The 23,570-nt window shown below is 43.4% G+C and overlaps 1 protein-coding gene across 6 annotated transcripts in view; it reads left to right on the top strand.

Moving 5' to 3' along the window:
• UIMC1 (ubiquitin interaction motif containing 1) overlaps positions 1-23,570 on the top strand; it is a 310,878-nt gene that overhangs the window by 210,055 nt on the left and 77,253 nt on the right. For all 6 annotated transcript variants that reach the window (XM_078652794.1, XM_078652796.1, XM_078652798.1 and 3 more), the window contains one exon: positions 6,091-6,173. In XM_078652794.1, coding sequence (XP_078508920.1) covers positions 6,091-6,173 — 83 coding nt within the window. The remainder of the gene's footprint in view (positions 1-6,090; positions 6,174-23,570) is intronic.

A 23,570-nucleotide genomic window follows, 5' to 3' on the forward strand; every position in this document is an offset into this window, starting at 1 on the left:
AATATGCAGTCCTGATGGGGGGCAATTTATAGGCCAAAGCAGCTGGAAAATCCTAGAAGCACGTGACTTTTTGGCTCACTTTAAGTATCCGTGACTGGGATAGTTCACGGCACCCGGCGTGCTCGCATCTATTTTGAGACAAACTAAAATTGTAAATTAAATAGAAGGAAATGAGTGCATCTTGCCTCATAATAATCTTTTTTCATAATAAACTTTTTAAAAGCTGCATTTTCCAAAATTGTCATCTAAAATCCAACTTTACCATTAAAGTGGATTTAAAATTGCAATTAATTCGAGCCCAAACAGGATATTTCTCCCTACTCCCAATCAAAAGTTAGCACTTATTAGATTTGATAAGGCAACTCAATGTTATCCTATGGGAGAGGTAGGTCAAATAAATAGTGAAAAACGAATTTATGAGTTTTCCACTACCAGTACATGTAAAACCTAAAAGTACTTGTCCATCTTTTTAAAAACAGAGGTCCATGGCCTGGGGGCTGTTTAGGGCCTACCTTAGGAGTGACTTACGTGTATTAAAATGCATGTTTAGGCCAGGTAAAAGGTTTATTTTACCAGGTTGATTTGGCAGTTTGAAACTGCACACAGGCCGCAGTGTCAGAACTGAGGCATTTTTTAAGGGGCTACTTAGGGGGGTGGCACAATAAGTGCTGCAGGCTCACCATTTGCATTTAATTTACAGGCCCTGGGTACATGTAATACCACTTTTCCTGCGACTTATACGTAAATTAAATACGCCAATTGGGTATAGGCCAATTTTACCATGTTTAAAGGAGAGAGCTCCCGCACATGAACCCTGGTTAGCAGAGGTAAAGTGACCTAATTCCAACAAAAACTGGTTCAGAATGCAGGCGGGTGAAACACATATTTTGGGGTTGACCCTGCACAGGGCCAAGTCCAACATAAAGTATTTTTCATCCTTCACATAATGGGGGGCTTGTGCTGCAACTCTAGGTTAAAAGTCATGCACTTTATACCATTGGCTGTTTGCACCAGATGGCTTGCATGACCTCTGCATTTTGTGTTTTGCAACCGTTTCTGGTGCACCCTTTCTCTCAGTATGCAGCCATCATTAGAGAGTCTCTTTATGACCGCTTAGCTTAACTTGCAGAGGAGGAGTGCACTATTCCCCACAGAGACATTGATTTCTTCATAAATAGAGAAGTAAGGAGGGAAGCGTGGTGTCTCCACTACTAATCACAGTACCAAGAACTCTGTGTGATGGTGTTAGTTATGTAAACCACCCCCATAAAGACACCCCCTCTCACTAATTGAAATCACCCGTATCGGCCATATGCAAACATTGGGAGTAACACCGGGGAGTGTGTAAAGAACTGACAACAGACAATCTGTCTTTTTTATCTTGGTGACTTATTTCCAGCCAGACCCTAATATCAAGGTCCTAGGAAAAAGCTGGAAGCCCCAGGTGGACGTAGGATCCTTCAGAAACCAGGCTTACTCCATAAACTCTAGTGCGCGGTTAAGTTGAACTATTCTTTCCCAGTAGGTGCAGAGTTGAAGGGTGGTTTCACAGAGAGGTTAAGTGCAATCCGTTCCTATTGCTGATTGGGGATCCTTGTCACCACCAGCTGGACTGCACTGGAGAATCAATCCTCCGTTGCGGCTTACAGTAACCCCTGTGCATTTTCCATAGTCTCAGGTGTAACCACCTTTCCCAGCCAAACTCCCAACTCCCAACTCCTGGTCTATATACCAGCCCAACTTTGATCCAAACAGAATCTGCTGGCCTTTCAGAGATGGTTGATTCCTCCTTAGAGCTGTAACTACACCGCCCTCCTGCAAAAGGTTGATTTTTAGAACCCAGAGACTGGTATTGGTGATCTTGAGGGCTTGCATCCAGCCAGACGCTATCACACAGTCATAGTCAAGGCTTTGGGGGCACTGCCTGTTTTGATAGTCACCTCTACCTGCACTGGAAAATTAAGCCACACATTTCTTGGTGGGTGCAGTTGATCCCCAAATGGGGCAGCACTGACCATAGCACTACAAGGTCTTAAGCAGACTCATGACATTTGGAGGAGCCTTTTTCTGAGCCTACTATTTGAAAGTTATCAGTCACCATGTACCAAGCCCCTAGGAACAATCCAGTTTTTATGTATGGCTGTCAATGCAGTGGGTGATGGTGGCTTCCCTCAAGGGCACAACTTCATTTATCCTTCCACTTTGACAAAAAGGCTCATATCCCCCCTCATCTGAAGATGAGGGGGAGATGAATTTTGAGTACAGAGTTCTTTCCCTGCTATAAGCAGCACTACCATGGCCAGTTACCGCTTCAAATTCTGGTTTAGAAGTACATCTACTATACCTAATTCCTTTCAGATCAAATCTAGGAAGGTATTGGTTCAATCCCAGCCTGGAAAAGGAGGCTGCATAGTACAGTTGCCCATGTCCAGGATCTCACTGGACTCACAACCAGGACCATTTGTCTGTATTCTTGATGTGAGCACCTTGTATCTGAAGCCAGACGTCTAGGGAAAAGATCTTCTTTGAAACCATGATGGTTGACATCCTCCAACAGTAGGATACTAGAACATGCACCCACAAATTGCAGAGTGCGATCTATACTGTACATACATCTGTTTCTAACCAGCAAAGACATTCCAAACTTCTGAAAATTGGGATGTCTTTTGACAGAACAGCTGAGCTGGAGCCATCTTATTACCTCAGAAGGCAGTTGGGTGATAAATCATGAGGGGAAAGAACAAATTCACTCTCCCACCCTGTGCCAAGCTCAATAAATTCCATTGATTTACTCTTTCCGTTGGGTTAGATGAGACTACCTTTAACTAACCACCGCTAGGCCCAGATCAGATCACCAAGAGGGCTTATGTCCTCTCAATGGTGAAAAATGATTTGCTGTGCATTTGTACTGCCACCACCAAGTGGTTCCTTCTATCCCATCTTGGAGCTTTATAATCTCAATCACTAACTTTCCACATAGAAGTTTAGAGTGAGGATGGTGGCTAAGCTCAACTGCACAGAGCAATGACTAGATTTGCTCAGTACATTCAAGACTTATACTTTTATAGTGGGGAACAATTACTACCAGTATAGGGCTCTGCCATTTGTTCTCTGAGTGGGCCCATGTGTATTTACAAATAAATTGGTCCAGATAGTGGCCTGCATCCACCAGCAGAATGTCAGTAGTTTACCACACCTAGATAACTTTGCAACCCACATCTGCTTCTAGCATGACCAGTATGCTTCTTGGATGTTAAAGAGGCCTCATTTCCCAGGGGCGACTTGATGTTTGTCACTATGGGAGCATTTCTATTTCATTTACCCCTCCCCTGACTCGTCTTTTAGATTCCTCCATGTGATCAGGGAAAGACCAAGCTTTAACTGATCTCCTACCCTAACTACATCAGGTATGTATTATGACTTGCTCCAGTTCTTTCTTTCCCTGAGGAGGGAGTTCATTCCCACAGAGGGAAAACAGGTGCTCCACTGCTCTCGTCTAGTACTGAGCTTGAACACTTGGTTGCTAAGAGGTGGACCTTTCAGTGCCTAGGCCTATCCTTTGTTATTCTTGAGGTACTTCACCCTACAAGAAATTCTTCAATCTAACTCAGGAAAAAAGCAAACGGCTGTGGTTCTGTGACTGGGGTTTAGGAATGAATATCAAACTCCTTACCTTCTCTGCAGTTGATGTGACCTATTTTTCTGCCAATTGGTGCAAGTGTGCATCAGGATACTTATAGACCAACAGTGCTGTTATTGGTTCCTCTACGGAATAGAGTGTAAAATCTTGCTCCACGATGAACCGTGCTGTAATGAGATATCTGAAAGTCAGAATGCACGTGTTTCCTCCGTTACTGCACCCTGCCACTCTCTGAAATCTCAATCTGGTCCTCACCATGCTGATGCACAAACCTTTGGAACCAATGGCCTACTGCATCTTAAACATTTCTTCGATGGGACTTTGCCTTCTTGGTGGAGGTAATGACATTGGTCAAGTGAATAAACAAGGTTGATCCGCGTTGTCCTTCATGATGTTTTGTGGGGACAGAGCCTCAATACTTGCACATCTTTATTCCAAAAGTATTTTTAATGTTGCTTATTAACAAAGAGAGAGTTTCTCTGACTTTCATCTTACATCTCCATGCCTGTTTACTGTACAAGTCCTGCACCGTGTGGACATGGCGTGTACCATAAGCTGCTATTTGTACCATACTGAGAGTCTGCAGTTACCAGACCAATGCAGATGTCCTCTGAGGAGTGGCTCAAGCAACTACATTTGTGGGGCCTCCGTTCAGTAGGGATTTGTGTCAGTCCTACTCAGGCTAAATGGTCCTCCTCACCACTCGAGTGCCAGTGGCAGACTCTGGATACTGCTGATGGAGATTGAAAGCTGATCAGTGAGCTGACAACCGTACCTCTTGTGGAAAGGCCTCCTTTAGTAGGATGAGTCTCTGGTATAGATCCTACCAGATGAAAGGTAATACATGCTTAGATTCTCGAGTGTCTTCTCTTCTCCAAGGAAAAAATACTTTTGATTCACATCAAGGCAGAAATAACGGGGGAAAATAGGAGATTCCCTTTGTTAATGAGAAAACGCCTTATTACTCAGTTAGTGGATGAGAAGTGTTGTTTCCCAAAAATAATATGTACAGACAAAGGATAAATGATTACTTGATGTAATTATTTATTATAAATTATGAAAAATAAATTTCATGAATATAACCCAACTGTTACTCGTTGTTATATTAGGAAATGTTTGCTCTCGATATATACTCGCCAAAAAAGAAAAGCTGAAAATTCATCCATAGTTGATACCACTTTTTATTTAATAAATGCAGTTGGTTTTCTTTCTCTTTGGGTTACTGGAAAGAATATATGACTACTCCTAGACATGCGTACTGTGACATTCTCGTGGTATGTGTTCCTTTCAGACATATACATACACATGCATTATTCCAGCGCCATGAGCTAGAGCCATCTCAACTGTACGCAAGAAGTTCAACGAAATCTCTTGGCTTAAACTACCAATGGTGTCTTTCTCCTGTTGCCTGTCTCATTCCCAGTGGTGAAATCTACCCACAGGTTTAAAACAAGAAACAGCTAGGCGATAATATAAAAATTACTTTTATGATGACTTACTTATAGTAGTCCAAAGGCCCCTTAACAGCACCCTCAGTCATCGATCATAGAACACACATTGATTCAGCTGATGGCGTAATAGGCCTATGGATGGGGCATGCTGTCAATGACCTATTCATGGTTAAGCCATTCTTGCAGTTAAGGCGCTGTATTAAAACAGCTGACGGAGCAGTTTCTGATATCCACAGGTTGGTAATGGGAAAGAGTTTATGGAATAAGAATGATAGTTGTTTGAAATTAACTGTACAACTATGTACAAGCATTTGTACATAGAGGTGCGTGTCCCATAAATAAGTCTTCCCTCATCCCAGAAATAGAATGTGCAATATGATTTTACCGTGCTTGCTGCTCCAGTCGTGTCGTTTTAGAGAGCTATGTACAATATGTGTTTGTGTGAACCAATTCATTGGTACCCATTCTGTCATCCTGTAAACAATGTAAGACTATGCTAGCCCCCTTACCTATGTTTGAGTCAGTGACCCTGCAGATTGTTCACAGATATCTGCACTGGGAAGTTAACCCACTCAGTTTTCTTTCCAACGACCTAACTGTGTCCATATTATCCACCAACTTAGTATTACAAACTTTAAAAATACATTAAGTTAAAGATGTGTTAGAAAAGGATGTAAGATGTTTTTGAAATATTTTACTGTTGGAGTTTCTTAGCAAAGCTGTCAATATATACAGTTTCACTGCTGTATTGTATGAGTTAAATGACTCTTCTTACCCTGATAAGGCCTGATTTTCATTTGGGTATACGCCTTATATGTCTGAGATTCTGATCTTAGCTGCTTATTTGAAAGCCCTACCATCGAGTTCGATGGTTCAACCTTCCTGTCCATCAGCTTATGTCTTTAGGTGTGATAGCTTTGCCCTACTTATATTGGGAGAATTGTTTCTGCATGCATGCCTTGAAAGTTTTCTGATCTTCTTTCCCTTCTGCCTTTTCAGACACAGTGCACAGCGGAGATGCCTAATGGAAGTGCCACCAATGGGGATGTTATTGATGGAGACCCGGTGGAGGATAGTCCCAGGTGAGTCTGACCAATTACTGGTCCAGTAACTTAAATATTCTCTGTGGCACCAGCATCAGTGCCAGGCAGAGCACAACTGAATAACTGTCTCCCTAGTGGGGTGAAGGCTTAACCATGTATGTTCTGTTCTTTACTGCTGCATGATCTCCTACACTGCTTATTATATTGTTGCATGCTTCAGGTTTGAAAGATGACCTATTTTGCTGGCCAGGATTCATTGAGAGTTTTGATCTGGATAATCAAACTTGTCTCGATCTATACATGTGTGCTCTCGCTTTTATTCTCTCTTCCTGTTCCACACACTCTTCCTGTAAATTGTCGCAACGTCTTTCACCCACATTCGATTTAATTTGATTGATTTTCAGGTCATGCCTGGCCTCCATTTCCCCAGACGTTTTTCCAGTATTGTAATCTGATCTTTCATATGCTTGAAGTATTCCATTGTGCATCAGTAGTAAATGTTAAACGAACAATAATGATATGAAACAGCAAATTGCACTTTGTGTAGCCTAGTCCCTTCCATGAGATTTTCATAGCTCACATTTTCTTCTGAATATCAAGTGAAAGGGGACTTCTTTAGAGCTCTGCTCTCACGAAAACTATTTACAAGTGTCAACATACATATGAGACTTTTTTAACATATCTTGGGAAAGTATTTATTCTGTAGGCTTGTCCTTCAACTCACGGCTGTAAAAAGGAATTGTTGCTTGTTTCGGGAATGCAGACCCCAGGGAGTGTTCTTCCAATCACTAAGAACTTCTCAAGTTACTCATGTTGGAGCCCCTTTTGGAATCCAGTAACTCCCTCTTTAAATTCTGTTGGCCTGAGATTTTAACTGTTGAAGCACATGTCCAGAGCTTTTTCAACAAAACTGCTACACCTATTAAATCTTTTTTGTAAAAACACTTACGAGTAGTGAGAGAAAGTTGATGTTTCCCATTCCGATGATCTAATTAAGGCAGAGTTGGTGTGCAGTGCTCATCCATGGGAGGGGAACGCCAAAAAGGGAAAATATTTGCAAAATAGGTTCTCTGAGGGCAGAAGGGGAAAAGAAGCCTCTGTTGTCCTCTATACCATTTGTGACTGCCCCATTATAGCTTCTATATTTTGACTGAGTCACTGACGTGTCCTTTTACACTCTTATTGGTGGCAAAATTATGTTATGTGACATCTTCACTGATAATTCCTTCTCCATGAGGTTATCTTTTAGCAGTCTTATGTTGTCTACACCCATTTTTTTCATTTTCTTGACCTCTATACTATCTACTATTCCATCACCCACTTCATCATCGACTGCCATGCCACCTACTTTCTTAGACAAATTCGTTATTGACTTGGAAAGATTTCTCAGCCCCTCTCTTGTCCACAAAATTGTCAGCCATTTATCCTACTGTTTGCTGCAAGTGTCTTAACTGTAGATCAAACAGATTTGCGTGTCGAAAATCTTAGTGGATCTTGACAATAGCCGGAACGAAGAAGAAGAAGGCGGCGAAGAAACGTTTTGTCAGTGAATAAGAACCGGGGAAAGCGACAGGTCTAAATTAACTAAATATCAGCTTCTTGTACCAAGGGGCAGAAACAGATGAGGTAAAGGTAAATCACATGCTATTGGAATTACCCTCTATAGAGGACACACTCCCTTTATGCTTCTTTCTCTAATTTTCTGCATTTTCAATCAGATTGCTTGTTTTTCTCTTAGGAGGAATCCTTCACTGTCGTGGAGCATGCACATGCCAAAAAGAGCATAAATGTTCAGGTAGAAAAGATCCTCTCTGTTCATGTACGGTATCCGGTTACTCTGAGTGAAAAATTGATTGTAAAACCATAAATGCATTTTAAAGGATGTTGTTCCTTGAAAGTCTCACAAATCTGACAATAAATATTGACAGGTGAAAAAGGCACGACGGAGCCTATTGTTGAGGGATCCTTTACTTGGAAGCTGCAAAAGAAAACAGAATACATTGCCAGTACAAGACATGATATGATAATTTCTGGGTTTCTCAAAGGTGCAATGTAATGTTTTTAAAGTAAAAGAAATGAAATTCAGGAATCCTAGTTTTGGACATAGCAAAGTATTCAATTTTGAAGTACTAGGATTATACATAAAACCCTTTTCCTGTTGGAGATTTGGCTGCATAAGTACTGGTCCTGAAGAAAACGTAGATCAAAGGGCTGCATGAGTGGCGATATCTCTACCCTGAAGTAAGCCGTACTCACTAAAGAAAAGTATATGAGGTAGATATTTCTTTTTTGAGTGATGAAGGTCTGTGGGGGATGGAAAAAAGGGACCCAAATAATAAGATCCTCAACAGAAAGACAACCAAATAGTTGATGGAAACTGAACTCAGGAAACAATAGCTACTCCACAGCTAAAATGCACTGCTTCACTCAAGAAATTAGTGATTGAAGACCCCACTTAACAAATCTTGGAATTGGCACACACAGCAGAAGCATGCACACTACATAGGAGAAAAATACACAGAAAGAGACCGAGTTAAAGAGCCTGTGCAGAAGAGATCATGAAAGAAGTGGTTCGTTGTGAATGCAGGCAACAAAAGAAAAGCCTACCCCTAAGTTGTATATCCACACCGAGGATGTAAGTAAAATAATCAGACAAGAGAAAAAACACTCCAGGAAAATTATTGACTACAGGAAAGATGACTGTAAGAGCACTTGGGTAGAGGTGACGAATGCCAAATGATCTGGGAAATTAGGAATGTTAGATCTGCCAACCTTAGGATGGTCTTCTGCCAAACTTTTTGCCTCAGGCCTCCATTTTTGCTGCTCTCTTTTTTGTTGGCCATAGTAATCTGCACACTTTTACCACTGCTAACCAGTGATAAAGTGCTTTCTTCTTTCAACAAGGTGACATTGACGTACACCCAATTGGCACATTTGATTTATTTGTTAGCCTTTCGTTCAGTGGTACTACATGTAGCCAGGTTCTGTATATTAAATACTAATGGTGGGCCTGCAGCACTGATTATGCCACTCAATTAGTAGCTCTTTTAAACATGTCTCAGGCATGCCATTGCAGCCTGTATTAGCACTTTTAAACCGCCATTTTGACCTGGCAAAATAAACATTTTGCTTGACCCAAACTTTCCTTTTTAGTTCTCGCCTGGCGATGTAGCGCGCATGCGCTGCTCGCTCTGCGAGGGCTTCTTGGAATCATTATACTTTTAGAAGCCGAGTTTCGTCTCCGCCCGTAATTTCTATTGGTGTGCGTCATTTTGCTTCACTGATTATGCTAAACGGTGTGTTCTGATTGTAACGGAGGCTTTTTAGTCCCGCCTGGTTACCACCCTGTCCTCTTTTGGCCCTGCCCACCTGGACTGGATCTCTTACTGGCGACGTGACACGGTGGGTTTTATAATTACGGTCAGCACTTTTTTTTTTACCATTACTTGCTTGTGGGCTGTGCGTCTACTATTGGGTTACGTTTCACAAATAATGTTTTCTTTTTAACAATAACTGGTATGTGGGTTTGGCGTAACTATTGTGTTGCGTTTACCTCATATAAATTATTCCTATACGCTTGGGGCTTGTGCCGATCTGTACGCAGAGAAGTCAAGAACATGTGTGATAAACATTTCCTAGGCAACTAAAGATATTATAGACAACAATGTGTGGAGGGCTCTACAGAGACAGTAAAACAGAAGGTCTAAAAAACTATATGTATTTTATTCATTATTCTTTACATTCATATTATTGTAAAATTGTTTTTTGTTCAAAAAGCAATTGAAATGTATTGTTTTATAAAATTGACCACATGACATGTATAGATTGTTACGGACTTATTATAGTGTTGTGTTGCTTTTTGAACAAAACATTTTTTTTCAATCATATGAATGTAAAGAATAATGAATAAAATACATAGTTTTTTAGACCTTCTGTTTTACTGTCTCTGTAGAGCCCTCCACACATTGTTGTCTATAATATCTTTAGTTGTCTAGGAAATGTTTATCACACATTTTTTTCCCTGTCCTAGGAATTGAACCACTTAGAGTTCAGGGGGTCTTTGATAATTACAAGAGAGAAGTCAAGAACACGCATGCGGCTTGTTTAAGTTGGTAACCACTTTTTTTTTGTTACTGAACGAGGACCGCGCTTGTTTATTTAATTATTTAGCTGCGCGATTTGCTGTTTTTCGAGCCAGCTGCAGTGCCCGCTGCATGTACAGAGGAAGGTGTTTTGAAGACCGTATCTGCCCTTGTTTATTTAATTATTTAGCTGCGCGATTTGCGTTCACCGCGCTTGTTTTTTTTCGGCTTTGCCAATGAGAACAGCTTTTTTTCTACCCAGCTGCAGTGCCCGCTGCATGTACAGAGGAAGGCGTTATGAAGCCCGTATCCGCGCTTGTTTATTTAAAGTAAATATCTGTTTTTACTCCAGTGAAGGTGCATGTTTAAAATCCATCCTTATTTGCTCAAGTGGCTGTATTTGTGTCAAACCCTTTAAAATACCAGTTTTTACTACAGAGAAAGTGTGTCTATAAGACCACTTTAAATATCAGTATTTACCCAGTGACTGCATGTGTATAGTATAAACCCCGTTAAAATGCCAGCTTTACTCCAGTGACTAGCTGACTCGCGTTGTGGTGTAAGAAGCCGTTTTATCTGAATTTTGGGATGGATACATTAAGCATGATTTGCAGAAGAGAGAGTAGCGTTAAATGCGGGATATATATACAGTTTGAAATCAGAGAGTATGTGCAGAAACTTAAGATCAGGGAGGTGTCAAGGTGCTGCAGGAGAGGTGCGCGTCAGGACAATTTAAAACTCGCAGGAAGCTGGGTGCTCTCATTCACCCTGTGTGATCTGCCCCGGGCTCGGGCGGCAAGAGACGGGCTCTCAGCGAGTGGCATTTCGCCCCATCCTCATTGAGCCCCTTCGCGGCTCAGCCTTCAGGTGTAGTAGGGGCATCGCAGCCACAGCAGCGCAGGGGGAGGGAGGGAGGAAGTAAGCGCCGTGATTTAGTAATGTGCTGAGATCTTGAACGCCAGTTCTTTATTCTGCAGATCGGCTCCCAGGAGCGTAAATCCGTGGTGTCCGCTTCCCTCTATTTCTCCTCAAATCTCGAAGTTTGAACTTTGTGAACCCTGTATATGCGAACAGCTGTGTCAGAGGGAAGCGCACTCCCCTACAGCTGTGGGGGTGGAGAGGCATGCAGGCAGTTATGCGGCACTCCTGTTTAAGGTAAGCCCTGTTTAGTGTGAACCCCCCTCCCCCGTCTTTAGAGGAAAGCACGTATTTCAGTCTTAAGAGCCCCTCAGCACATGTACCCCTTTCCGCCCCGCCCTCTTCCTTCGACACACATTGGCCGCCTCTTCAGCATGACCCTCCCAGGGACGGGCAGCCCCGCTCCTGAAAACTGTGCACACCACAGGGAGCATGGAAGGCCCGAGGCATTCACCCTCTGAGAGCGAGGGGCCGGATTACAGGCGCAGCAGCTCAGCCATAGGTTCAGCAGCCTCGTTTGAGGTCAAATTACCTGAACGGATTTCTGCACACACGCGGCGGTAGCCTGCTAAATCACGTGTGCGTGTTTTGTGTGTGTGTGTGGAAGGAGATGCGTACATCCGAGGGTGTGGGAACGCACACAATATATTCAGAGGTGGGTGTCGCTGGTATGCATGATGAGTAGGCACCTACAGATGTAAACAGGGTGCACGTGGCGCGTACAGGCTCAAGAATGATGCAGACCATGTGTACAGAGGCAGGTAGACAGGTTGCACATTTTGTACAGACAGAGGCAGTAGGCACCTGTTCTGCACAGACAGATGTACGTATGCTAAACATTATGTGTATAGTTGTAAACATGAGGAACGCGACGGGTGCACACACTATGTAAAGATGTAGGTAGAACACACACTCTGCAGGGCCGGACTGGGAACCAAATCTGGCCCCAGCAAAGTCCCCCCCCTCCCCCCCTCCCCAGGGGTTGGGGGTGCCGCTGAGCTCTTCGCAGGGGCCGGTTTTCGGCCAATTTTGTTACAGGGTCGATTTTGCAGCTATGCTTCAAAAACGGCCCTGTAACAAAAACGGCCCCCAGGAGCACAAAACCGCCTCCCACCCGTGCGGCGCACCGGGGGATTGCCCGGTGCCCGCTACGGCCAGTCCGGCCCTGACACTCTGTATAGAGTAGGCGCGGGCACGCAGCGTGCACAGTGCTTAATTTGTAAAAACAATAAGTGTCAGGGCCCTCGTGAGGAGGCCTCTGCAGATTGCACCACCTATTGCCCCTGCCAGTGCTGCCAATAAATGCACCAGCACAACTGTGTGAAGAGCAGCTGCTGTTTGTGCATTTTATTGACAACTCCTGTTTCTTCCATTGAGACTCCTTTCCATCTTCCTAACGCTATCCTCTAAACTACTACACACATAACAATTACAATTCGAACAACATAAAGGCACAACATATCACATACAGACACTCAATAAGACATAGCTAAAATACAATACCATTAGCGAAGCAAATGGCTTTAACTTAAACAAAGGCGAGACCTATTGCATTTCCAATGCATGTTAATACATGCAAGTCAAAACCTTCTTTAATGGTAAAGTTGGATTTCAAGTCCCAATTTTGAAAATGCTTCATTTAGAAAGTTGCCCTTTACTTGTCCCAACCATTTGCTGTCTGCAACCTGTATCCTTGATCACATGACTTGGTGTAGCTAGCAGTTGTTTTTTGTGTGTTGCTCCCAGACAGTGAGACAAAGAGGGAATAGGTGTTGGCAGGATGGGCCATCTCTGACTTGATTGTCACCTACCACTCTTGCACATCACAAAGGCTTTGCCTAGCACACTTACAAAGGGTTTTGACACTAGTCTTTTGCGACCCCAGGCAAGTTGGGGTCAGGGCAGGGAGGCAGGAAATTCTAAACACATCTGAGCGTGGAACCCTTCAGAATCTTCTCTTACTTCAAAGTGGGCATCAGGTATAAATAATAGACCCTCAGACCCTACTCTTCGGTACACCTCTGGGCCTTTGGAAGGCTCAAAAAGACTGCTGTGCAGCTCTACAGGGATTGATACTCTGTTGTCCGGCTGCCTGAGAGAAAAGGATTGGACCTGCATCTTGAACTCAAGACCACCAGATTGACACCAAAGCCTAGTTGGCTGGCCTCCTGATAAGAGCCTCAAGGACAGAAAAGGCTCCAACCACACTTAACCCAGCACCTGGACTCAGTCTGCTGTGAGACTTGCCCCCCCCCCCCCCCCACACCCGTTGTGCCACCCCAGTCCTGGACCGGTGGAAGTGGGCATGTAGGTGTTCTGCCAGCCATGCTGTGATCCTGTCAGCAGAACCAACGCAGCACAACACATCTCACAGCTGCATCAGAACAGCCATTGTGCAACGCATCTGCGACGCAAGACCTTGCATCGCAGCCACAGCCTCTTTGGAACCACTGTTATGCGAAGCAAGCCTTCGCATTGCAAGCCCTTTGTCGACTGCATCCTAGATGACGTTGCTGGACTCTGCATCGCAGTCCCGCCGATTTCTCACAAGCCCCTCTGTAAAACGCATCCTTGACGTGGTATCTTGCAATGCTCCGCAACCACGATTTAAGGTACTTTGTTCAGCAGACCTAACTTGGTCCCTGTATCCGGCACTTGCTACTTCGCGGTTGGCTTAAACTTGCGACTTTGTCCCAGTACGGTGTGACCAGATAACCACAATTGCTGCTTTGCGCTCTCAGGCACTATTTTCACTTACATCTTTAAAATTACATATCTCCTGTCCACTGATTTGGATTTTTGTCATTCTGATCTAAAATAATTTATTGGATTTTTCTCCAGTTGTCTAAAGTGGTGTGAGGTTTTTTCTTGTTTTGTGTTTTCACTTTATTACTGTTTGAAGTGGTGCATAAATACTTTACATATTGCCTCGAAATTAAGCTGGACTGCTTTGTGCCAAGTTACAAGAGGGTTGAGCACAGGCAAATTTGGGGTTTGCTTGTGTTTCACCCTGACAAAAAATTGTGGCTGAATAAATACGGTTTCACCCCCTCAACCAGTAACCCAATTTCCTACAAGGAGCAGAACATTACATACAGGAAAAGGGATGAGTGGAGTTCTTTAGGGTTCAACAAACTAGAATACCCTGGCTCAAGCATCACAAAAGCAGAAGGGTAGAACATGCATCCACATCTCAGTCGCATTAATCAAAGGTCTAAGGGCATCAGGGCTGGGTGGAACCTCAGGAGATCTTGTATTGACACAGTCAGTCTTGTTGGTCGCATTCCTTTACCCTCGATTCATCCCCATCTACAAAGGTGCAACAATTCCAAAAATGACAAACCCCTCCTACTGATCCATTAAATGTGTAATGCAGAAAACCTCTCAAAGTACATGCCCATAATAGACCTTGAAAGGGCAAGGAAATATTAGATCGCAAACTACTTCAAATCCTTAAAAATATATAGACCAAGATGTTGTTCAGATCACATGATCTGGCTTTACGAGAGGACATGTCACAGCTGAACAATGACGAGAGGACATTTCACAGCTGAAGGATGCCTAACTGTGGTCCATCTAATTAACTGATGAACCCCATTGGATATAGGTAGCTTGCTTTGTAGAATTAGAAAATTGCCTTTTATCAAAGTCCTAAACATCTGTGGAATTTGAAGTGCAAACAAGGACAGCTGAGGTTCATTCTGTAACTTTACAATAGTGGTTCATGCAAGTCGTTCGTGGGTAAAAAGCCCTTCGGTGTCGGACAGGGCTCCAGTAAGAATTTCTCTTGGCAAACCCTACCATAATCTTCACACGATGAACATCCTGATAGCGCGTATAGCTAGATCAACGCTCTCCCTCAGATAGGGATTAATTGCTCAGTTGTAATTTGCAACCACATCTTTTGATTTCTTTTCTGATTAAAAGGCTTTTTTGGGACCACAGTGACACTTTAGATCAGCATTGCTAGTTCCATTCATTGGGTATGACGGGGTTGAGCTTATCTATTTTGGACCACCTTTAAACAATACAGCAGTGCGTGGATGAACAGGAGTGGGACTAAATATCCACTGAAAGGCTAACTGTGTATGAAAGCGTCAACTATATAGTTATGAACACAGTCAATGTAAAATAGTTTTTTCTTGGAAGAAAATAATTTCATTGCTGATGGCCATCAGTAAGATTAAGGAGTTAGAGGAATAGCTAGATCTGGGCTTTCTCTTCTGTGGATGTTAAACTGAAAAGGACACTATGAGAGGTTAAGCACCGTAGCAGGGAATGTAATTAAAGGACTCAAGCTACATTGAATATTGGCATAAATGCAACTCTGTAAAATGGCTTCTTGAATCTGAGTTACTGGAAGTGACGGAAGCTAATTTTATGAGAGCTGCAGCCTTAAGAAAGCAGACTGGAAAGGTGTCACTGACGTTCACCTATAGAAAGGTTGGATGTTTCCCTGTAGGTTACAACCCACCTTCCTGACCCACTCCTTTATCGCAGTAGCCCTGATCCATCTGCTCATTCTGCAGGGATATGTAATGCAACAACTGTTTGTTACCACACTGAACCACTTTGTCGATTAAACTTTGACATATAATCAGCTCTTTGCTTTATCACAAAAAAGAAGTTATACATAGTCATGTAATATACTTTTGACCATTGAACCCTATTCAAATTCACGCCGTATGCGGGATTCTTCAAAGTATCTTTCAATGGTGGACAGGGAGTGAGAAGATTCAGCATACACCTATCACAACACAAGCATTATATTTGCTTTTGCTAATGTATGCAAGTTTCTCGAGCTTGTATTCTCAGTCAATAAAATATGTAAAATGGAAGGACTGTAAAGTATTCCTAATTGTTTTAGTCTCTTTGTCATTGTAGTCTCAGGTTTCTTTTTCAGTCACTGACTTTGGTTTTAACATTTTGTCTCTCTCTCCCTATATGGAGAGGGGCCAGAAACAATTCTGGGATATACGACCATGTCAGAGCTAGTACACTGTGCAAATGTCGCCAGTGTTTTTTCTTGGCATGATATGTAGCTCTGAAGCGAGTGGATGTCCTTTCTTTTCCACCTTTTGCCATTTTTCATCTTTATCTCCACTGGGGTTCTCTATAGTTTCCCAGCTTGCAAGCACTAAAGTAAATCAGACTTTTGAGATTTGATAGATACAGAAATATTATTATTTATGAATTAATGCTGTGCTTTTATTCATCATAAAACATGAGGCCCTTCGCAGCAATTTACCATTATGCTTTGAAATTTTGGGACAAGAACCCCCACAAACAAAACCTCAAAACACGCATATTCTTCAATCATGTGAAGATTATATGCACACTCCGTGCATCTTTGATGGTGGCTGTGATTGATGAAATGGAAGATCCCGTGGATATCGTTCTTCCTTTCAAAAGGTTTGCCAGGTTATCCACCCATTGTTGTATAAATCTGCATAAGCAGGATCTTTACATCTGGGTGACCTCACCATTCTGTGCTAGCGTTGACTAGGTCACCAGTTGACTCTTATTTCAGATGTATCTTGACAGGGGTTCCTTTATCAAGGGGTGTGTTAACACTTTGTGTTGTCCAAGGTTCTTCACCTGTCTACATCTTGCTACATTCACCTGTTAAGAATCCCACCTCTGCTGTCTCTAAGAGCCACATAAGTGCTTTCCTGTGCATCTTGTCCGAAGTGCATAGGTCTTACTACCTCATGTTTAGAGGTCTGAAGTTTATCTGCTTTGCGCCTGTGCTGAATCACTGCTTCAAGGGAGAATGCAAATGATGGTGTTTTGATGCTGCTGAGGGTTATATTAGTGTTACTGAGGAATGATATGGGAAGATGTGCTGAAGCACTGGTCTTTGTTGATTGTACAATGGAGTGGGTATGGCTGGAGGTGTACCATCCAAGTTGTCAAGGATTTGGTGTGATTGTTTGGAGGTGTTTGATGACTGATGGTATTTTGATGCCACTGATGGTTATATTGGTGTTACTGAGGACTGATATGGGAAGATGCTGGTGGGGGTGGCTAAAGGTGTATCCTCCTCTCCCACCACCCAGACACGTTGTAGGCTGGCAGTGAGTGTTCTCTGTGCAGTTACATGCGACTAATGTTAATTTATAAGCATTGATCGCTTCACAGTGATCAGTCCCTGTGTGTTTCAATCCCTGCAACACTTTGCCATGTTGATTCATTCTTTCAGCTGAGCCTTGACTGCGCTTCACACAGCAGTGTTTGGCTTTACTTAATTGTTTCGAAGGAGAAAGAAAACGCAGCGGGTTCCTATTGCAGCCAGAGCGTTTCCTCGTAAATCAGACGTGGTTGTTCTCTCTCCGCCAGACTACCATCGCTTGAGTGGGCTCCATAAATCCAGTGTTTGTTACTTTACAGATTGATTTCTGTTGGAGACGTGTTTGTTTCTGCTCTTTTTGCACACCTCAGTACTCTCATTACTAGGCTGGGAGTTGTGCTGAACGGTGTAGGGAGGTGAACAGCAGGCCTGTTCTGTGCGAGTTTACATGGCGCACGGGCACATTTTGCAGCTTTGAACCCAGCAACGTCCATCGCAATGGACTTATGGCACTATCTTCCTATATTAATTGAGACCAAATAAGGTCTCTGAGTAAATGTATCGCTCATTGTATGTCGATAGCAACTATTTTTTAACATGCACCAATGTGCTAAGGCTGGAGTTATGGTAGCAAATAATCCCCATCCTTCAATATCCAGGAGTTGGGTTGGCATGATTTAGAAAGTGAATACAGGTCGAAATAATTAAAGGGAGAAATTTGTGGACTGTTGAAATTTTGGAGTCTTTTTTTGCAAAATATGATTTTTGAGTTAAGTTTTCACATGGCACCTAAATTCAAGTATCTGTGGGCTACCCTGTAATTCTTCCAGTGAGAAAAATCTCTACACTGAATCGTCCAGAGTTCTTCTTTCAGGAAATGGAGGTTCACTTAGAACCATCGATGTCTGTTAGACATACTGCCATGGATCTTCATCTCCGTTGTAGGGCGGTGCTTTACCTGTGCTGAAGGACCCCTATCGGTTTAAGTTCCAACTCCTAGGAAGTTACCACAGTGGCAGTCCTGGAGCAGGTTATACCTATATTCCTAAGTGGATGACTGCCTGATTTGAGAGCCCTTTTAGAGCAGTCACTCTATGTCTGAACAACTGTCGTGCCCATCATTGATAATATATTGGCTGTGGGTGAATTGATCATCCTTGTTTCCGGCTGTGTGGAGCAAATTGGAACTCCAGATAGGGAGAAGGGGGGCGTCTAAAGCCCCCGATAGAAAAGCTTCCCTACAGTAGGTGGAAAATAGCTAATCAGTGTGCACATCCACCTTGATGTGATGTTTTCTGAAAAACTGTCCCTTATGGTGTCTTGCGTGAGTAGTATGCTTAGCCACTCTTCATGTAAGCTAAATGCAAATCCGCTTTCCCCATCATGGGATGTTCTCTGATACCTTAGAGTGCCTCAGCGCATGTGCATTATCATGGAACACAACTTTTAGTAATATTCATGTAATATAGAAAACCTGCATATATAAGTCAACGTTTTGAGCCTATTTTTAATGCACCACGTTTAAAAAAAATCAATTACAGCAAAGTACAACTTGGTGAAAATACCACCCTCCAATAGCATTTTAAACTGAAAACTAGAAGGAAATGTTGTACCAATACCAACGTGAGAACTGGCAGTGCTTTATACGAACCTGTCAGACCCTTCATGCCCTGCAGATTCAGTCAGTTTGTTTTTCAGCTGAGGTAGGTAGGATTCCAGAATGCAGCTTTTCCGAGGCTACTTTTGACGGACAGCAGTTTTTTTGGGTGGGGGAAGGGGGGGGGAGGGAGTGGAGTGGATAGAATTGTGTTACTCTTGACTTTCTTTTTCAATCTTTTTGTGAAGGACTAAGCCTTTTCCGTATGTAATCAATGTTTTTTCGCTACTCCACTGTTCTTTATATTACGGTGCTGGTTCTGTTAGACAGGCGACTTTATGTGGGGGGTCGTGAAAGGGTGAGCATGATTGTAGTCGCAGGGCAATCGGGTGGGAGGCTTACTCGGCTGAGACTGTATCAGTTTCAGTCGTTTTACCCTCTCTGTCTTAATATTACTGTTGAACCCAAGGCACAGCACCAGGTACTACCCATTAGCAAGTCAAGCAGTCCAAGGCTTAATCAGGAAAGTAGTTTGGGGTTAATGACTTGGAACTCCATATAATGACCAACCTCAATTAATGACATTCTTGTCCAGCTACTCCTTTTAAGGTAAAGAAAATGAAGGAAAAAGTACTTTCTTATTGCACATAACACGACGCTGTACATCATTTTCAGAGTCACCGCAAGGCGAATACTGTTCGCAACTTTAGTAACCAAACTAATTACTCAAAACAGTGTAAACTGTTCCCTCCAGATAGGTCTTTATCTGGTAATGCCCCTTAGCCCTAGTGGTATTCTTGCTGAGTTTTCTGTAGAGAGCTTCTGCAGCTAAATGGCATCTCCCACACCCAAACAAAGTTTGGAGCCTGCAGCAGATACAGGGGTGAGTTTCTGAATGCTCTCATCCAGAGACAGGGACCGGGACCACCTGCTCTCCAGGCACAGTTTTGTCAGGTGCAACCACCAACTGTGTTCATATGTCATTTGGCGCCTTGCTCTTCTTGTTGCTAGCTCTTGGCAGTGGTGTTGTCAACCTCTCGCTTGGTGGCTCTTCAGGAAGACTCTGGGTATTCAAGCACTTCTATAAGTCAGCAGACTATGCTGTGACTCTCTGGTCATGTGGCTGTCCTTGTCGTCATGAACAGTGCAGGCCCTTCCTGGGTCACAGCAGCTGTCACTGTTTGTCGCCTCCACCGCTTCTTCTCTCTTTTAGTGAGTATCTTCCTTCGGCAAGGGCCCCACTGCGGCTGTTAGCCAACTCCTTCTTTCAAGGCAGTTCATCCAGCAACACGGAGGGAGGAAGTATTTCCAGTCACATCCCACCATGTCAACAATTAACAAGCCATCTAAGGTACCTGATATTGTTCAGAGTGGGTACAATAAGATTTTCCGCTGATCTCCAGCCAACAACTCACGAAGAGTTTCAATGCCTTTACCCCACTAAAAGTGTCAGTGCCTTTACTCAAGAGCCAGCTGGTGCAGGAAGGAAATCACTCTTATCAAAAGAAGAAAGGTGTACCATGACATCAAAGGCATACGTACATTTACTCCTTCAACTCTTTTCTCCAAACGATATACCACAAAAGGAATTTCAATGATTCATGGATCACCCAGAAAAATATGGATCAAGATGGAGAAATTCAGTTTTATCCAATTTTTCCTCATCTATCTCAAAGTGGTTGGCTCCGTGCCTGCCATCTCCAGGATGCCTATTTTTCAACAGACCGTGTGTTTCATGACTTGTAAATGCCCTTGGACCCTCTTCAAAATCTGGCAATTCACACCAAAACAGAAATGCTCCTTCTGCCGGCAGCACGGGTCATCCCAAGATTTGTTGTAGAGATGAAGATCACAGGAGTGTTGTCTTCAGAGGATAGACTGTCTTCTATTTAATTGAAGTATCAACACCTGGAGAGAATGTCTTGTCCAACCAACTAGCAAGTCTCCTCTTTGCTGGCTCTATACTTGCCTATTAATGATCTCAAATGCCAGTCTAAATGAGCAATAATTACAAGATTGTCACACAAGCTAATGGCTTCAAATATCTGGAGTCTTGGAAGAACAGATTTCAAGACCGCCCTCTAATCCCTGGCATGGTGGTGTCCGAATAGAATCATGCTTCATTGTGTCTTGTTCCAACTAGACAGTTATTACACATTCATTTGTGGAGAGCCCTTGTGGCGAAACCTGCAGACAAAGAATAAATGGTCACAAAATAAGTACGAATTCAGTATGTTAGAAATGAGGACTTTACATATGGCACCTAAATATTTTCTCCCAGCAGCTACCTCAACTTCATACTGTTACCATCAGCTCAATGTGTTACATTACCAGGATGCAGCGTGCAGACAACTTGAAACTGTGCATTGTAGGGTCTCATCAGGATTACAGAAGTCCATGTACAAGTTTTTCCGAACGAGAAGCAGACCTACTCATAAGACATCTAATTTAATGTGTTCTAAACACCAGAGTACTTTCAACCATTTTTTCTGCCTAGATTTAAGCAGATATTTCTTAATTGTCCTGAAAAGAAACTTGAGACTCGTTTCAAAGGAAATGTGGTTTCACTAGACTGGTTCAGGGTATGTTTAGGTTTTTCCTATTATTTTTTAGTTCTAAAAGGGGCTGCCTAAGAAGGATAGAGAAGGTCCTAAATGTGAGAGCAAAGGATACCCCATATATTTGGGCACATCCCACCCCATCTTATTGCACGCAGATCATGCGGTTTTAGCAGCTAGAACAGTGACAGGGCGCCAACTTTTAATTGATGATTTTACTTTTTGGGGGAATCCGTTGGACCTGAAGGTAAATGAGTGTTAATGCTTTACTATTGTTTGAAATGAAATGAAATGAAAATAGGTACTTATAAAGCGCACAGCTACTCTACAGAGTGTACCGGCGCCAAAGGACCACCAACAGACACCCAGCCAAAGCCCGAAGGCTACCCGCCCCAAAGAAAACTTATTGCTGGAACAGCCATGTTTTAAGCTGTCTCCTAAAGGTGAGCAAGTCCTGTACCTGCCTAAGATGGAGAGGCAGACAGTTTCATGAGTGGGCATCCAGTACTTGAAAGGAACGACCGCCTGCCCTAGAGCAGGCAAATTTAGGAATGAGCATCAGAGACTGCCCGAGGACCACACGACACGTTTCGGATCATAACCCTTCTTCTGAGATGTACAGTGCCTGTGCCATGAAAGGTCCGATATGCCAGAACCAGAGCCTTAAACTGGATCCTCTTCCGTACCGATAGCCATTTCAAGTCATTCAGGTGGATCGTCATACGTGCTTTGGGTCCCACCATGAGATTGGATCTGGCCGCCACATTCTGAACCACCTGCAGATGGTTCAGTGAATACTAAGGTAGGCCCAGATACAAAACATTGACGTAATCCAACCTGGATGGAATTAGGGCTTGTACTACCGTCTTTCGATACTCAATCTGTAGCAGGGGAAGGAAGTTTTTTCCATTTTCAACATGCTGCAACAGGTGCCAGCAACAGTTTGAAATTGATCCTTCATTGTTAGAGTGCCATCCAACTTGACCCCCAAGTTCTTCACCGTGCTCACTGGAGCAGTAGGTGGGGACATATCATAAGGCCCCTATTGGTGCTATGATTCGCATGGCTGGCAGCTAAAGAAAATAATCTCTGACTTTTCGGGTTTACACTTTAATTGGTTATGCCGTAACCAGGAGAAGACCTCAGTCAGACAGATGTTGATCTCGTTGCCTTTAAAATTAGTGCCTTTGTCGCACCTAAACAACAGTTGAGTATCATCGGAGTAAGATACTCCCTTGGTGCCGTATGACTCCGCTAAGAGTACGAGAGGGGCCATATAAATATTAAAAAGTGACGGGCTCAGAAAAACATAGTTATGAAGTGGAGTACCCACTCCTCCTCTGTTATGTGAGCCACCATGCCCCCCCTTCTTTGACAAACAAGGGCTCATTCACAACGCTCCAAAACCTCAAGCTGTTCCTCAAGGTACTGGAGTCAATCAACTCACTCCATGCGTCTTCCTTCAGGGCTTCCTTACGTTTGGCCAGGGCTAACATTGGAGTAGTGCCAGAAGAGAGTGACGTCAGCTGGATTAGCAGCCATTGGAGTGCTAGAAGAGTGACGTCAGATGGATTAGCAGCCATTGGAGGAGTGCCAGAAGAGGGATGTCAGCTGGTTTAGCAGTCGGGGTGCCAGAAAAGAGTGACGCCAGCTGGATTAGCAGTCATTGCAGAGTGTCTTAAGAGAGGGGCACTGGCTGGATTAGCAGTCATTGGAGGAGTGCCAGAGGAGTGTGACGCCAGCCAGATTAGCAGTCATTGGAGGAGTGCCAGAAGAGAGTGAGGCCAGGCAGTCATTGGAGGGGTGCCAGGAAAAAGGGACGCCAGCTGGATGAGCAGTAATTGGAGGAGTGTCCGAAGAGAGTGATGCCAGCTGGATTAGCAGTCATTGGAGTGCCAGAAGAGAGTGACGCCACCTTGATTAAATGTAATTGGCGGAGTGCTGGAAGAGAGTGACGCCAGCCGAATTAGCAGTCATCGGAGAAGTGTCAGTAGAGATTGAGGCCATCTGGATTACCAGTCATTGGAGAGGTGCCAGGAAAGAGTGACGCCAGCTAGATTAGCAGTCATTGGAGGAGTGCCAGAAGAGATTGATGCCAGCTGGATTAGCCCTCATTGGAAGAGTGCCAGAAGAGTGATGCCAGCTAGATTAGTAGTCATTAGAAGAGTGCCGGAGGAGAGTGACACCAGTTGTATAAGCAGTCATTGGAGG

The sequence above is a fragment of the Lissotriton helveticus genome, chromosome 7, assembly GCF_964261635.1.
Source record: "Lissotriton helveticus chromosome 7, aLisHel1.1, whole genome shotgun sequence".
In the NCBI taxonomy this organism is placed as follows: Eukaryota; Metazoa; Chordata; class Amphibia; order Caudata; family Salamandridae; genus Lissotriton; species Lissotriton helveticus.